Source organism: Penicillium citrinum (genome assembly GCF_028827155.1).
Source record: "Penicillium citrinum strain IBT 23319 chromosome Unknown utg000006l:1.0-3011923.0:1.0-3012962.0, whole genome shotgun sequence".
In the NCBI taxonomy this organism is placed as follows: domain Eukaryota; kingdom Fungi; phylum Ascomycota; class Eurotiomycetes; order Eurotiales; family Aspergillaceae; genus Penicillium; species Penicillium citrinum.
Genome location: NW_026622691.1, coordinates 2,491,436 through 2,507,348, shown reverse-complemented (window position 1 = coordinate 2,507,348; position 15,913 = coordinate 2,491,436). Strand labels below are relative to the sequence as shown.

Genomic DNA, 15,913 nt, shown 5'->3' with positions numbered 1-15,913 from the left:
CATTCGTTAAGGGTATATCGTGGATGGCCTAGTACATCAATCACAATCTCTATGTCCAAATAGCAGAAATGGGAATCTCCGAAAATATGCGAGTCGCTAAGGATTCATAGGGCATGATAAACAGTTAAGATATGTCCAGTCCGGGCGCAGAAGAATGGTCTTCGGCAGATGATGTTGCCTTTATGTTCTGACTGGGGTGTTTGATTTCGTTCATAAAGTCGAAGCTCTGGTGCAGCCAGCTACCAGCATCTGCGATTGCCTGGCTGAGATTAAAGCTTTCTGCCCTTTGGAGTCCCCCTTGTCCATCCTGTGCGGTAGTCGGTGGTGACCCGCTCATTGCAACGGGTAGGGCAAATGTTTGCGTAGTCGATGGGTGAGTTGGCAATGGATCCGGAGGGTGCTCTGCGCCAGGATATTGATTGTCATCGCCATTCGGTGGTCCAGTATGGCAGTCATTTATGGGGGATGATGATCCTACAGCAGAGAAGGGGCCCGCCATTCCCGTCGTTACGGGACTATCTCCAAAGGCTTCTGGTGATAAAAGCCGAAAGGGTTTAGATTTACCGTCGGTGCTGAAAGTAAATGGTGTCGCAGCATCGAGCATGACCTGCGTACTCATGGCCTGGACTCTTTCTTTATTCCACTGTTGGGAGTTGAGAGGAATGGGTCGTCCAGAAGTCGCCGGGTTAAGGAATGGTGTTTCTTGTGCTAAAAGTGATTCGTCGCCATTGTCTTCCTTCTCGGAGGGCATATCATAATCGAGCTCAGAATCGAGATCATCTTGAAAAGACTTTTGAGCATGGAGAAGGGCAGCCTGGGTAGAAAGTTGCGACTCGTTACTCTCGGATGCACGTTTGTTGTCTGCGTGTGCTGCCGTTGAATGTAATGATATTATCCGATCAGAGATACCAGGAGCAACTGGAACCTGCTGGGCAGATGGTAATTGCTCGTAGGTATTCTGCTCTGTTGGAACCTGTTCGAAGGTGCCCATGTTCGTTGATGCCGTCGGTCTGTCGATATCTTTTGATGCCTCAGCCATCTTGTCTGTCTGCGGACTAGCAGCCATCGGGGCATCTTTATGTCGGAGGGAAACGTCTGGTAAGACTCTATCACCGTCCTCGTCGATATGTTGATCTTCGTGTTCGGGTGCAGGCACCGACGGGTCTTGGTCAACGGGGAGTTGGACAGGAGGGCTTGAGATGGTTCCAGGGCTGGAATCTTGCGGATGGAAACGCTGATAGTGAAAACGCGGTAGCTGTGATGTAGAAGCTGCGACACGAAAAGATAATGCGCCATGGTTACTAGATGTAGGTAAATTCTCATGGACATCTGGTTGTGTATTGATAGACCCTTGAGAATTCGCACGAGATTTCGGTCGAGCAGATATTTCCGGCACACACTCGCTACGATCCGCCTGCAACTTGCCAAGCGACGCCTCCGTGAAGCTTTTTTGAGCCGAGGGTGTCTTCGGGCTTTGGTCCCTGGCAGTTGCCATTGATTGTGAGTCTTCCTTTTCAACACCACGAGACCCTGATCGAGATGTCTCTCTCGTCCGTCCTGCATTTGATTTTGGGGTAGGTGAGCTTGGTGGATTAAATCGTCCATAATTCAATCTTTTCCCGTCCTTTTTCAACCAGTCGACTGTCTTTGGCGCAGCGAAAGTTTGCTCCTCCACAGCAACGGAACCTTGTCTCGAGACGATCCCTCTTGTTCGATCCTTTGGCTTTGATGAGACCACGCGCTCTTCTCTTGGTTTTGAATGAAGGGAAGAATATTTGCCTGGGCCTTGACCCGATGTTACTGTCGTAGAATTATCAAATGACGTGGGTAGATCAGTCGTTCCTCGGTGCGAAGCAGTAGCCAAGTCTTTGCGATGTTTCGTATGCTGCGGGTCGGTTTCTTGAATCACAGACTCATGAGCCTTATCACCCTTGTATTGGAGCTTTCCTGCATGGTGAATCTTGACCTGCCTGACCTGCCTCCTACTCGTCTTCCAAGGGTTCTTCCAGCCATGCTCGAATGGTCCACGCAAAGAAGCGGAGAGAATGAAGACGGGAGTTCCGCGTTGGTAAGACTCCGCAATCTTTTCAATCCTTTGCTTTTTAGCTGCCCGGGCATTTTCTTCTAGATCATCGTCCGACCCAAGGATGTCGTCGTCGCTAAGGTCTGAGAGCGAACCCTCGCATGTCTCCAGAGTGAGCGGGGAGGCAGGCCGCGGTCGTGACATCGGGAACGGTTTCGATTTCAGAGCACCCAATTAGCTCTACTGGCAGTTCGGGACATTCGAATGCTGTATCGGAGCCGATGAACGCTGGCCTTATAGAGATCCGTCATCTCTGGTGGGAGGGGTTCTTTTGTAGGCAATGAAGTTTGGCGCCTAACGCGAAAAGCACTTAACGCGTGCAAACGCCCGGGCAACGCATTACGTAATGGAGGTTGAAGTATAAAGCCCCCGTTTGTATGAAATAAATGTGCCATCTCCAGATGGCACATTTATTTGTTTCCAAATTGATTAGGGACTATCATTGCGACAGTGCCTAGGTGGTGTATCATTTACGTGTGTATGGAGTTAATTAAATTTCAAATATATTGGATATATCCAGAATTAACCTTCTTTCGGCTTTTTTTTACATGACATCGTTCTAGCATATACGAATCAACCGCAATGCGACTCATCTTTCAAACAAAATTAAAGAAGGTGGGCATTGCACTAGTGCATTGTCCACTTCGTCAGCATCCATCGACATATTCATCGTCTAAGCCTTAGTCTCGGCAGTCTCCGCGTGCACGGCAGCAGACTTGTTACCAATAAGCTTGTCGCCCAGGACCTCAACATCGCCCTGTTCGGCAGCAGCGGTACGCTTGTGGTCATGCTTAGTCTTCCAAGCGGGGGTACCAATGTAGGGAATGCCGTTGGGGTCTTCGAAGATGGCCTCGGTCTCTTCCAGGGTTTTACCAGCGGTCTCGGGGAACATAAAGAAGACATGGATGAACATGGCAACCAGGAAGACACCGAAAATGAGGTACGTCTGCCAGCGAATGTTCTCGAAAGCGACTGGCACAAAGAGGCCCAGAGCAGTGTTGAAAGCCCAGTTGGAAGAAGTAGCCAGTGCAACGGCCTTACCACGGACACGCAGAGGGTACAACTCAGGTGGGTAGACCCAAGAAACTGGACCCCAGGTTGGGGCGTACGAAGCAACGAAAAGATAGGTACAGGCGATCAAACCCTTGGCAGGGGCACCGCTAAGACGCATCGAAGCCTCAGGCTGGCCCTTAATACCGCCGGGGACGACTTCACCGTGGGCAGCCATGATACCGGCGTTGGCGAACATCCAGGTCATCATAAGCAGAGCACCAATCAGAAGAGTAGGGCGACGACCCCAGCGATCAACCCAAATGAGGGCGGGGATGGTCATAACCACGTTGATGATGTATTGAATTGAGGAAGCGAGGAGAGTAGCATCGCCCTCATAACCGGCCATAGTGAACACGTAGGTGATGTAGTACATCATGACGTTCATACCAGTGAGCTGAGACCAAATCTGGCAGAACAGACCGATGAAAGTACGGTTGATCATGTTGGGCTTGAACAGCTCCCAGTAGGTAACATCGGCGTTCTGGCGCTCAAATTCACACATGTCACCGATCTCTTGCATCTCAGCAACGACGAATGGGCTGTTGGGATCACCCTTTCCGTGGACAAGCGTCAAGACAGCCTGGCACTCCTCCCAGCGATCCTTACGGGCGAGCCAGCGAGGAGACTCGGGTAAGATAGTCATACCAAAGAAAAGCAGAACAGCAGGAATCATCTGCAGACCCCAGGGGATACGGAAGACAGATGTGCTGTAGTTGTCGGCCTTGTCACCACCGATGTAGGAGCAGCCGAATGAAATGTAGTACATGATCAGGATACCCCAGGTAATAGCCCACTGTTGGGATCCGACCAAACGACCACGCTTTGAGGGAGGCGAAATCTCGGAGATGTAGACAGGAACTTGGGCAGACTCGATACCGACAGATAGACCGTTGATAATACGTCCGGCGATCAACATTCCCATGTTTTGAGAAGCGCAGATAATAACAGAGCCGATGATCCTAAGCAATGTATAAGAATTAGTCCTTACTCTTAATTATGGATGATGCTTTGTATGGCAACTTGAAATACAGGATAGGCAGCAAGTAGACACAATATTACATACCAAATAACACATCCCACCATGATGGAATATTTACGTCCAAGACGATCAGAGATAAAACCAGAAATCAGAGCACCAAGCCAAGAGCCAGCAGGCATGGCAGCTGTCACACCACCCTGTGATAGGGAGCTGAGACCACTACAGTAATCTTTGTCGTTGAAAGGAGGCCCGTCAGGGCCATGGTTGAAATAACATTTGTAGGCAGTGGTGCCGATGATAGCGGACATGGACGAAATATCGAAGCCAAATAGACCGCCACCAATAACGGCGACGGCCGCAATAACATAGATGTTCCCCACGACAACCATGATGGCTGATAATGAGAGGAAGATGAATAGAAAGAAAGAACAGGGAAGGAAATCCTCACACAGCGACGGCTCGCGACGCCGGAAGGGGGACAGTTCTTAAATAGATGTATCTCATGGCAAACAACCGGCCGGAATAACTCTTTTCTTTTCTTTTCTTTTTTCATTATTATTTTTTTCATCCTTTTTCCCCCTTCCACTTCTGGGTGGTGGATTCAGCACGCTTAGAACCGAAACCGGCAGGAAATTATTTACTGGACTCCCAGTTCCCACTTCTCTCTCGGGTAAACTCAGTCTGGGGAGAGCGAATGAACGGGGAGAGTCATGGCTGCAACGTTTCCCATGCGCCGAAAACCACGCTGAACTCCCCAAGGCTGCCCCGAAGACTAAAGCCAAGGTCCCGTTCGCAACCTGGGGATGAAGATAGATGTATCATTGGATGATATCCCGGGAATTCTCCCCACAAGTACCCACCCAGTTTGACAGTCTCCTCGATGATTGGTACAACCAACGCGATCGTTGGAAGGATCCGGGGAATCGGCCACGAGGTGACAGACCTAGACCGAAAACAGCATGGTGCCCCTTTCCCAAGGAATTGTGTGAGACCGCCATGCCGTGGACAATGTGAATGCCGTGTTCGGGGTTGGTTGGGTTTACTCGGCGTGGCTGCTTTCGGCACGGCATTCATACGGCATTTCTGGGCCCCTTCGGGACGAACACTGTGTATAGTAAACATAGTAACCACTTCAAAATGATATGTAGAGTTGATCAGAAATAAGATAATTAAGGAGGTGGAGAGATGGAGAAAGGGACCTGCACCCACCCTCCACGGAAAACCCAGTTTTTTCCCGCAAATCATGCAATCTCGTCTTTTGCCCTAAGTGACTCGGCGCAGGCCGACTGCTAAAACTCCGGAACACAGATCAGGCATACCACCAAAGGAGATACTTGTCATTATCCCGACCGTGGGAACCCGGAATTGCCATGTCCAGTCCTCCGATAATAATTATTAGCCGGCGAGTCCACTCGCAACCCATAGAACAGAAAATTTTTGTCTTTGTATCCAGTCCGGGGCCCCGAAATAGCGGCCATTTACCCAGAATAGGATATGCGGGTACAGTATCACACGGCATCGCGCGGCTTTGACACGATCTTACTGGCCGGTAATCCCTCAACAGTGGACTCGGAGGGGCCATTAGACTCTTCTCCTGTCCTCCCCTTGCTGACCTGGTTCACAGGGTTTCATCCAACCGAGCGAGGCCCGAGTCAATCGGGAGAGGACGCAAAGTGTTGGGCTGATTCTATTGCGCGATGTGGGCCATATTCTCACTAAGAACAAAGCGAGTGTGACGCGGGCCTCAAAGTTTCAGTCCAATCTCCAGATTTGAATCCCGAGATTGTATGCTTCTCCTCATTTTCTCCGCCCTCCACAGATATCATCGCCGCACCGCATTCGCACACCGGGAGTTCCCCAGACATTCCTTTCTCTCCAACTTTTCTCTCCACGCGGAGAACGAGGCGGGGAAATTCTGGATCCATCATTATGTACCCTATTGTCATCCGCGTAAAATGAGCGAAGGAAAAAAAAAAGTCCGCTAAGAGTATCATCTACCATGCCATTGCGATGCATCCACTAGAAACTAAAAGCTGCAAGCTTTACAGCACAGACCCGACGAAATCCGTCATTTGTCCTATCCTGGCGATAGCTCATGCTTCTCGATATATTTAGTGATGTAATCCAAGGAACGCCAATACGCCTCTTGCGGTTGAGGCTTTTTTGGCTTTCTCAACAGAGAACATACTCTTGTGCATAAAGCTTGTACTTACTCCATGCGACTACCACTGATATAATGAAAAAGCCACAAATAAACCCGTTCCAAGTCCGTGTCTGACAGTCAGTAAGCCCAGACCACTAGCGTAGCGCCGCAGCGTCATCTACGGACGTAGCGATGGTTTTTTCTTTCTTGCTTTCCTTTGTAAAGATCCACCGTATAGATTGCATGGTTTCATATTCAGGGGTTATTTGTCCCATCTCACTGGTGGAATAATAGCGACATCCGGTATAGTTCCGGCGCTACAGACCCTTAGCTCTGCTCACTCGGTAGGAATGGATTTCCTAATGCTCGGACGCCGTACAACCACGGTGCACCCGAGTCCCATTCCCGCTCTCTACTGTCCGACTCGGTATCTTCCGTCCTTGATAGTTCCCATTTTATTCGGGCCCGAGTGGTTGATCGGGTTTAGTGATGCTGCCGCCTTTCTTCTCAGCCCGGATTTCCAATCTGTCTCTGGAAATTTCCCATATCAGGCTTGAGTGTTCCATAAAGTGTTCCAACGGCAATCCTACATCAGATTGCTCTATTCCTGATCTACTTTTCTGAGAGATCACAATGAAATTCTAGTCTGTTAGGCCTAGGATGATCGTCAAAAGCTTACCCGAATTCAAGATTCCAAATCTAGTAAGGTTATTCTTGGGATCTCAAATTCGGCGCTTGCCTCGTGTATTCAAAACGAGAATCAGGATTAGGAATTTGGGCACAATATTCATTTGTTTCTTGAGGTTTTGTAACAAATTTGTTTTCTTTTGGAATTTTCTTCATCAGATATAACTGATACTTGCCCTGTCATCTTCCTGAATCTTCTTAAAAAAAACGATATCTAGAAAATGATATTCTGTGGTCTGAAGGATGATGATAATACGCACAATGAATCTCGTCGGAGCTCACCCCGAATCTCCCTTTTTTTTCTTGTGAGTCTCCTCAAGGCTTTCGGGTTATTTTCCATTGGGATCCTAGTCAAAAGAGCACTTATACGTCTAGACCGGGCATCGAGGCGACACCAAAGCACTAGTAGGCCTGCCAGTAGTCTATCTGGTAGGTCTCGAATGTAAGTATCGGATACGCTTGGCGACACTGAGTTGGTTGAATGTGTTGGTCAGGGTTTTCCGATTCGCAGAGGTTCAGACAGCCTATGTATGTGATGACAGTCCTTTATTATATATAAAGGATGAAACAGACACCATTAGGGAGAGATATCTATAGCCTAAGTGTTCCATCACTGAATACCTTACATTAAAACAATTTAATTTCATTCAGATAGGCGTCCACATTATCGTACTCTGCCAATGAGATATTAGGAATTGTTTTAATATAAGGCACTCAGTTATAGGTATGAAATCCTTAGGTTATAGATATCTCGTAGGGTTTGCCGACCCCTAATGGCTTTGGTTTCATCCTTTATATATAATTAAAGGGCCATCATCACATAATACCTGTCGAATGTGCTTGCGTAGACTTTCGGCACTCCAATGTTTGAAACCATCATTTCTCATCTCCAGCGGTCTGTCCAGGCCTTGACAAGCAGATATACCGTGGTACCATTGAGAAAGAAGGGGGCAAATTCACCCCATCTGTCAGGATTTCCTCTTCACCGCTGTGGTAAACTCACTAATATGGTACCTGATATGCAGGGAGGAGGGGAAAGGGACTCTGCGGCAAGCACCTGATTGTTTTGGAGAATCCTATTTCGAAAGACCTCATCGGGCCAAAATTCATCCTGAGAAAAGTAGTAGGTTCTAGCATGAGATAATATGTATGCCTTCGCGGTGGCCGAAAGCCTAGCGCGATGGTACGTTCGCTCATTCATAGGATGACATTAGTAGGGAACGTAAAATGCCGGGGCTGCGCTAGTTGTTCGAAGACATGAAGGGTCGTGTGTTCGAGCAGATCCTTATAAGCAGCATGGATCATGCTGAGGTGTGCGAAGCTGTTAGAGTAGCTATGGAGCTCTCTGGCTGAAGTGGTATCTCTCCCAGTTCGCCTGGTTATCATTTGAAGCAGTGTCCGCCGCCAGGGCATAAGGCCGGCGATGCATTTCAGCATAGATACCGTCTAGTTTCATGAGCAGTGATGTCCCGTCATAAACAAACATTTATCTTGACGGGCGCCGATGTAGACAAGTCAAGATAATTTCTAGAGTGACTCGAAACGTTAGTCATGGATCCAAGAACCTTACGAGTAACCTCCTGTAGTAGGTGTTCAGTAACAGTCCAGGTTGTATAAGTATTGCACAAGATAGGCCCCCCTAGATAGGTTTAGTTTTATGGAATGGCATAAAAGCACACTCGCACATCTTCCCAGCAAGCTCTCAGAACCTCTGTATCCAGGCAACTCGGTTTGCCTCTGTACTCCAGCAGGTCACTCTTGCGAGAACAGAGTGGAGGTAAGAAAAAGAATGGGTACGTGAAACATACTTCAGATAAGTATATTTCAAAAACTCATGTTTGTGTATTTTCTTAATAGTTCCAACTAATGATGCATGCCGGCTGCATTTGGAGGTGGAGCACTATCGGTGTAAACTTGAACGTCGTAATACATAACTATTGTTATCATGCAATGACATGCACAAATCCGAGAGCGTAATATAGTGCTTTGACCTATAATGACTTTCTCATCTTCCCCGGATCTATCAGTATGAGAACTCCCAAATCGATTGGCTTGCTGTATTTAACGTATTGGCTAGACTTTCCAGCATTCGATATAACTCTCGATACGAAAGCCATGACTCTAAGAAACCAATTATTATGGACTCTTTGTTGATACTTATGCTAGATAATTCCCCACCGCCAGAGAATGGCAATCTTCATTCCAAACTCTTGGAATAGTCACAAGTCAAGATATTCAATTTCATGACAAGCTGCAAGATTCAGTTAGAACTGTTATGTTGACAGACCTCGTCACCGCACCAGCTGGAACAACGCTCGCTGAAACAAATGACGTTCTTCGAAGCTCAAAAAAAGGAATATTGCCAATCATGGATAAGACGAATTCCTCATCTCTTTACTCTCCCGATCAGACCTGATGAAAAATATTCATTAACCCTGAGCATCGAAATTCGATTCGAAACAACTACTTTGCGCAACGCAATCAGTACCCACGAAGTAGACAAGATTCGACTCCAGAAACTCGTCGATGCTAGTTAAGGTATTGTTGTTGTGGACAGCATTTAGGGGAAAAGCATGTACTACATGTTGATCATATCAAACTTTATCGCCGGCAATATCGTTCGTTACTCGTGAGCAAGCCACGGTACTTATTGCTACTGGCGCAGATGGTCTCCCAATCGGTATGGGCAGCGGCAGTGCTTGCCTCACCCAGGAAGTCATGGCAGTTGGTTGTCCCCAGGCTGTAGCGGTGCGAAGCGTGTGCTCATTTGCCGTGCGATTTCGGCGTACCTTTTATTACCGATAGTGGAGTTCAGAACCTAGGACATATAGTGAAGGGACATGCCCTCTGTGCCTCAACGGTGATGATGGGTGGGCGGTTTACTTGCAGACACTACAGAATCATCTTGATAATATTTCGTGAGTAAAAAAGGACACTTATTTAAAGCTTACTGAGGATTGGGGAATATAGGTGTGATGGAGGATAAAAGTCAAAGCAAGTATGGTAATGCTGGGGCTTCACGATACTTCTCTGAAAATGATAAGTTCAAGGTCGGGCAGGGTGTTGCGGGCTCTGTTGTTGATTGTCGTTCCGTTACCAAGTTTCTTCCTTACCTTGTGACTGGAATTCAACAAGACATTGGTGTTCGCAGCCTTGATTTGCTGCCTGATGGGGTGGAACAGGGAATTGTTCGATTTGAGATGAGGAGTGAAAGCGCGCAGGCTGAGGGCAATGTGAATGGCTTCCATACTCATGAGAAGAAGCTGTATGCGTAAATGGGCGCAAAAGTGAGTGTTAAGTTTGCGACGAGTTTCAATTAGAAGAATCAAGAGCTTAACCATTTGCAACCGACTATTCAAAGTTTTGGAGGCTGAAATACTCATATCATTACTATTATGAAGTAACGAAGTGGTAACAGTTACTAGTTAAGAAATGTTTGGAAGTTGAACTCGAAGACTGGTCGAGTTTTAAGTCGCAACCCCATTCTTTGTTAACAAATAATGTACTAAATAATAACAATAATTATTATAATTATAATTATAATTATAATAATATAGTGATGCGGCAGAGCCGCGCATGAGAAATACGTTCTCCTACTCGTAAATAGCGGGCACTAGTTTGAAGTTCATCAAAAAGTGTACAGTACAAGTTACTAAATGGAGTAGTACCTTTGGTTGTTTTGAGACATACTCGTCGCGTTGCTGGTCCTTAGGGTATTAGGGCAGAGACACGACCAATGGTAGCGTCGAGGTCAATCCATAAACACGAAAGTCCCCAACAAATACTAAAAATATACCTTAAGTGGCGATATCAGCTGCTAAATTAGTATTGAATTAGTTAATTACGAGGAATAGAGGGTAAAACCACGAGATGATCATCGTTCTAGATCCTCAAATGACGTCCTCGACTAATATACACACAAACATTGAGCAAGCTATTTCCGAGGCCCAAAAAAAAAGATAAAATAATATACTCAACGTATCCTACCAATTGTAGCTAACTAATAATCATTGATATACTATGTAATAGTATACTATGAACACCAAATTGAGGCAATTCCAGCCGACCTGCATCTACTGGACAAAGCAAGGATCACAGAGTTTAGCGTGAAGACCCCCAAAAGCCACGTCGTTGGCAGGTGACTGATTCCATGCAGACCCTGAAGACTCGGAATATCCCACCTTTCTTTTTTTTTTTTTTTTCTCAATTATTTTAATCACTTTAATCTGATTCCGACCAGGGATTGCCTTAATTCAACCCTAAAGATAGCGCGTTCGGTCGCCGTTCCGGTTTGGGCGCGGCTCGACGAAACCGGCGGTTTGCGGGGGGAATTTGAAGAGGCCCACCAGACAAAGACATGCAAAAAGAGGGTTTCATTCAGAATTGATGATTGATGATTTCAGGCACGAGAAAAACACCTTGGATTTCATTTCGGGACTTAATTTTCTTCTCTTTTGAATTCTTCCATCTTCCACATGTCAAGTCATATGCTGTAGATGGTTGAACTGCAGTTTCTATACTCGAAACTACCACCCCTTGCATCCAGCCAGCATCCTGGAATTCGCCATTTTATGGCCTTGCTAGTATAACTACAACGCCGAAATGGGCAAAACAGCAGGTCTAAAAGATATCAAACTACATCATAGACGACCAAGGAGGGTCTTCGTACAAATTGCCTTTATCATTTCGGCAATATGGGTTCTATACCACTCCTTGTCTACCTTGGGAGGTAAGTTTGCTGTTTCATCAGTGATAGCCTTGAAAAAGAAAAAAAAAAAAATCTGACCATTTACCAGGAACATTATACCCGGAATTACCAAAGGAGATTGAGAAGCCACTGGCTGTATCAACAGAATGGGAGAAACACTCAGTATTCACACAGAGTCTATCGCGCATGTTGGAATTACTACCAAACGAACAGCAAACAAAAAGTCTCCTCACACCCATCGAATCAACCGGCGAGAAAAGATTGAAAGAATTCGGGATTCGAACCAGACAATACAAACGACTCTTCGATGCATGGGAAACATTACACATTAACAAAACAACCTCCAACCACTTCATCCACGACGATATAATCCAATACCTCTACCGAAACCCCTCAATCGCAGACCTAATGGGCCAAGACATGACCAAAATAATCCACGATTACGAATCATATCGGTCAACAATTACCCATTTATCCACTCTGCTTTTCCCCTGGACATCACCCTATTTCGCAGATCATCTTCAACTCCGCCAACAATTACACTCCGCAGGTCGTGGCATCGTATTTTCCGCTGGAAACGATCAAGTTCCCTGGCTCCTAACTTCAATCCCATCAATTCGCAAATTAGGATGCACACTACCCATCGAAGTCATGTATCTCGGTGACGAAGACCTACGTCCTGCATCTAGAGCTCGTCTAGAGGCTCTACCAGGAGTTGTCACGCGGGATTTACGAAAAATGGTCAACGACGAAGGATGGACATTACGCGGTTGGGCCGGGAAACCATTCGCGGTCTTATTTTCGAGTTTTCGAGAAACGATCTTCATTGATGCAGATTCATTATTTCTTCAGAATCCGGAGGGTCTTTTCGATGATTTTGCTTATCGACAGACTGGTGCTTTATTTTTTAAGGATCGATTGATGTTTCCTGAATCGAAACGTGAGTGGATGCAGGATGTTCTTCCTGAGCCTGTTTCTAGTAAAGCTCAAGAAACGAGACTTTGGGATGGACAGAGTGGTCATATGCAGGAATCTGGGGTCTTGGTACTTGATACTTATCGACACTTTTTGGCACTTCTTCTTGTGACGAGGATGAATGGGCCTGATCGAGATGGGGATGAGAAGAGGGGTATTCGGGGTGTATATGATATGTTGTTCGGTATGTGATTGTGATTTCTTTCATATTGGAGGTTGAGAAGTAAGGGCTAATATAAATTCAAGGTGATAAGGAAACGTTCTGGTTGGGCTGGGAATTGGTCGGGGATACAGACTATGCTTTCCACAATGGAAGTGTAGGTACACTTGGTATCGCCCATGTTGAACCAGCCAAGCCAGTTCCTAGTGAAGCTGCAGGTCTGGGCAGTAGCACTCTATCCAACTTGAAAGAGTACACCATTTGTGCACCCCAATTGCTTCATCTAGATCGAATGGGAAGACCGCTCTGGTTCAATGGGTGGCTCCTTGAGAACAAATTTGCCGCAGCCGGCGAAAAGCGACCTGCTAAATTCGAGGCGTACGTTCGAGAAGAAGGACGAGAGCCGGACTGGCAATTGAAGGAGAGTAATCTTGCTTGTCTGACGTCGAGTAAGGTGTTTAGTCTTTCACAGGAAGAGACTGGTGTTTTGGATATGATCATTGCAATGGGAAGACGAGCTGAGGCCTTTTGAAGGCATATACGGAGATTCAACCTTGAATGGAGTAATTTGAGAATAGAAAATCAAACAGATAAATTGTCAATCATGCTATAGGTATCATTAATTAAGAGAGAAAAAACAATATCAATAATGCAGATGGTCTGAATGATCAGAAAATTACAGCGTTCGATCGATCACGATATCACCAGTGGTTTGGTCTGTTTTGTGTTCAAAATTGTTGAGAAGGTTTGAACCCAAATCAAACCAAACCACTGGCGATATTGCGATCGATTAAAACGCTGTATGTTCCCCAAAATAATAGAAAATAAGTGATTATCATCGCACGAGCTCCCACTCCGCAATATATGACCAGGACATGCCTACTCGGCCCTCTTTCGCGAGATATTCATCTCTAGTAACACCCCGGCAGTCCTTACGATCCCCAAATGAGGTCAAGACACAAAGAAGAACCTTCTGACCAGGAGCTCCCAGCATACGAGCATCAGGAACATCGACGTACCAACAGGCTCCACCACCACCAGGTCCAGACCCAGCGATATAATGAAACGGAAGACGTTCGTCTTTGCGTCCATCTATTCCCTTGATATTCAAGAAGAATAATGCGGGTTCCATCCGGCTATGGTGCGCCAAAGTCCAATGTTGACAGAGCAATCCGAATTGGAAACGAACAGGACTAGCCATGCTATATACGGAGAGACGGCCATTCGCAGGTTGAACGGTAGATCGACCAATGTCGTTCTTGTCGGCGTCACTGTAGAATTTAATCGGGGAACCACCGAGGGGATTATCGGGGTTTGTACGCATGTATTCTTCCCAACTGATTTCGGGCCGGCCGTCATCACGGAAGAAATACGCTTTATCAGAAGGGAAATGTTTCAATCCAAACTCATCATTTGACATGGTGAATTGTCGCGGGTGGAATTCCTGTTTGTATTTCCCGCCAGATGCCTCGCAGAGATGACCACCACCCCAGCAGGAATCAATTAATTTCCACTCTCCTCCATCAATTCTCACTGCATTCCACGCATGACCAGCCTTAAATGGCGGGATAGCAGCACCTGGAGCAAGTTCTTCATGACCATATCCTTTTCCATGGCCGGAGATTACAACTGCTTCCAGACCAGCCTTAGTAGCCAGGGCGGCAAACAGTCCAGCGAAGCCCTCGCATACTGCGAGACCAGAAGCGATCGTGCTAGCCGGAGTTGAAGGCTTCACACAATTATTAAAGAACGAATAAGTATCGTATATAATATTGTGATGTAGCCATTTAAAGATGACCCGAGCTTTATCTGTCGCAGAAGGAAAAGGCGCAGTCAACTCATTGGCCAGCCAACCGATATCGTGCGAGGGTAGTGTCTCTCGAGGATACTGCGCAGCACGCTGGTCGGGGCCTGAAAAGTCTCGGCATACCAGACAACAAGTGTTCGATGTGCCAGCTGAAGCAACGGGTTGTGCTGAGCCGTTGAAGCGCGGCTTTGTCGCCTGGATCTTAGAAAGATCAGGTCGTGATGAGTGCGGGATAGGCGGAGGTGTTCCATTTGGAGCTGTATTATCAGCTGGCGTACTGTTGGGCCTTCCCGGCACTGGTGGAGCTTTGTTCAAGCCTCCAAAGCCGGTCTGGCGAATATTGTTCAGGTCTTGTGTTGACGGGGTAGGCGGCAGTCTGCGTACTGGTAGACTGGGCTTGGGCTCTTCTGCTTGATTAACATTGGATTGCGATTCTACGCCAGAAGGTCGTCGAGGTGGCAGTTGTGGCACAGGAGGAGTATTTCCATTAGTCTGCGGACGCGAGGGCAAGCCCGGCGCTGGTGATGCACTAGGTCGAGAAGGCAGACTTGGACGTGATGGCACGCTGGGACGAGAAGATGACGAAGACGATGAAGGCGCAGGAGATTTGCCTCGAATTGAATTAAATTTGGCTGAAAGGCCACCAGACAGATTGCCGAGAGTAGACGAAGACGACTTGGACTCGGATCGTGCAGATGGCCTCACCTCAGTGAGATCCTCCTTGGGACGTTTTGGTGGTAGCGCAGGCAACTCAGTCTCACCCCATGCAGGAGCCTTGATTCTGCCATTTGGTGTACCGGTTGAGTTCACAGAGGTTGTTGAGGCACCCCGGATGCTTGTTGCTGTAGTCGTCGCAGTGGAATGTGATGCGTCCGATGTGACTGACTCCACAGAAGGTCGTCGCTGCTGGTCGGTTGGTCTTCGCGGGGGTAAATTAGGTCGAGACTCTGCATATGATGGCGGCAGTTCCCCACGAGACGGTGGAGGAGGGGGAGGAGCCCGCTCTCTCTTTGTAGGCAGTGGTGGAGGGACTTTTGGCTTGGGCTTCACTTCTGGTATCGGTGATGGGGTCGGAGGTGGTCGCGGGACCGGTCTCGTCGTCCGTTCATCTGCAGGCTGATTCCCAATAGGCGAATTGTCTAGAACAGAACCGATGACATGATAAGAGGGTGGGTTGTTGGCCGATCTGCTTCGTTCGGTGGGTGGCCGTGGATACGATGGAGGCTCAGAGGGAGTTGGATGGGCGGCCTGTGATTGTCGCAGAGCGGCGATCCGTTCCTGAATCGAGCCCAACTGAGGTTCCTCCGTAGCCATTTGT

The 15,913-nt window shown here is 47.2% G+C and overlaps 5 protein-coding genes across 5 annotated transcripts; 2 read left to right on the top strand and 3 right to left on the bottom strand.

Annotated features, from left to right (window-relative positions):
- Window positions 1-124: 124 nt before the first annotated feature.
- On the bottom strand, window positions 125-2,227 carry N7469_007471 (uncharacterized protein; the record flags this gene model as incomplete). The annotated part of the gene is made up of 1 exon (XM_056646389.1): window positions 125-2,227. One exon carries the CDS (start codon window positions 2,225-2,227, stop codon window positions 125-127), a length of 2,103 nt encoding a protein of 700 aa, XP_056499830.1.
- Window positions 2,228-2,756: 529 nt separating this feature from the next.
- On the bottom strand, window positions 2,757-4,504 carry N7469_007470 (sugar porter family MFS transporter; the record flags this gene model as incomplete). Its single annotated transcript, XM_056646388.1, has 2 exons — window positions 2,757-4,095; window positions 4,200-4,504. The coding sequence occupies 2 exons, from the start codon at window positions 4,502-4,504 to the stop codon at window positions 2,757-2,759; spliced, it is 1,644 nt and encodes a 547-aa protein (XP_056499829.1).
- A 5,416-nt stretch (window positions 4,505-9,920) lies between these two features.
- Window positions 9,921-10,220, top strand: N7469_007469 (Aldolase-type TIM barrel; the record flags this gene model as incomplete). The annotated part of the gene is made up of 1 exon (XM_056646387.1): window positions 9,921-10,220. The coding sequence occupies one exon, from the start codon at window positions 9,921-9,923 to the stop codon at window positions 10,218-10,220; it is 300 nt and encodes a 99-aa protein (XP_056499828.1).
- Window positions 10,221-11,839: 1,619 nt separating this feature from the next.
- N7469_007468 (putative alpha-1,3-mannosyltransferase) lies at window positions 11,840-13,320 on the top strand (the record flags this gene model as incomplete). The annotated part of the gene is made up of 2 exons (XM_056646386.1): window positions 11,840-12,812; window positions 12,875-13,320. The coding sequence occupies 2 exons, from the start codon at window positions 11,840-11,842 to the stop codon at window positions 13,318-13,320; spliced, it is 1,419 nt and encodes a 472-aa protein (XP_056499827.1).
- A 303-nt stretch (window positions 13,321-13,623) lies between these two features.
- On the bottom strand, window positions 13,624-15,909 carry N7469_007467 (uncharacterized protein; the record flags this gene model as incomplete). The annotated part of the gene is made up of 1 exon (XM_056646385.1): window positions 13,624-15,909. One exon carries the CDS (start codon window positions 15,907-15,909, stop codon window positions 13,624-13,626), a length of 2,286 nt encoding a protein of 761 aa, XP_056499826.1.
- Between the last annotated feature and the right edge of the window lie 4 nt (window positions 15,910-15,913).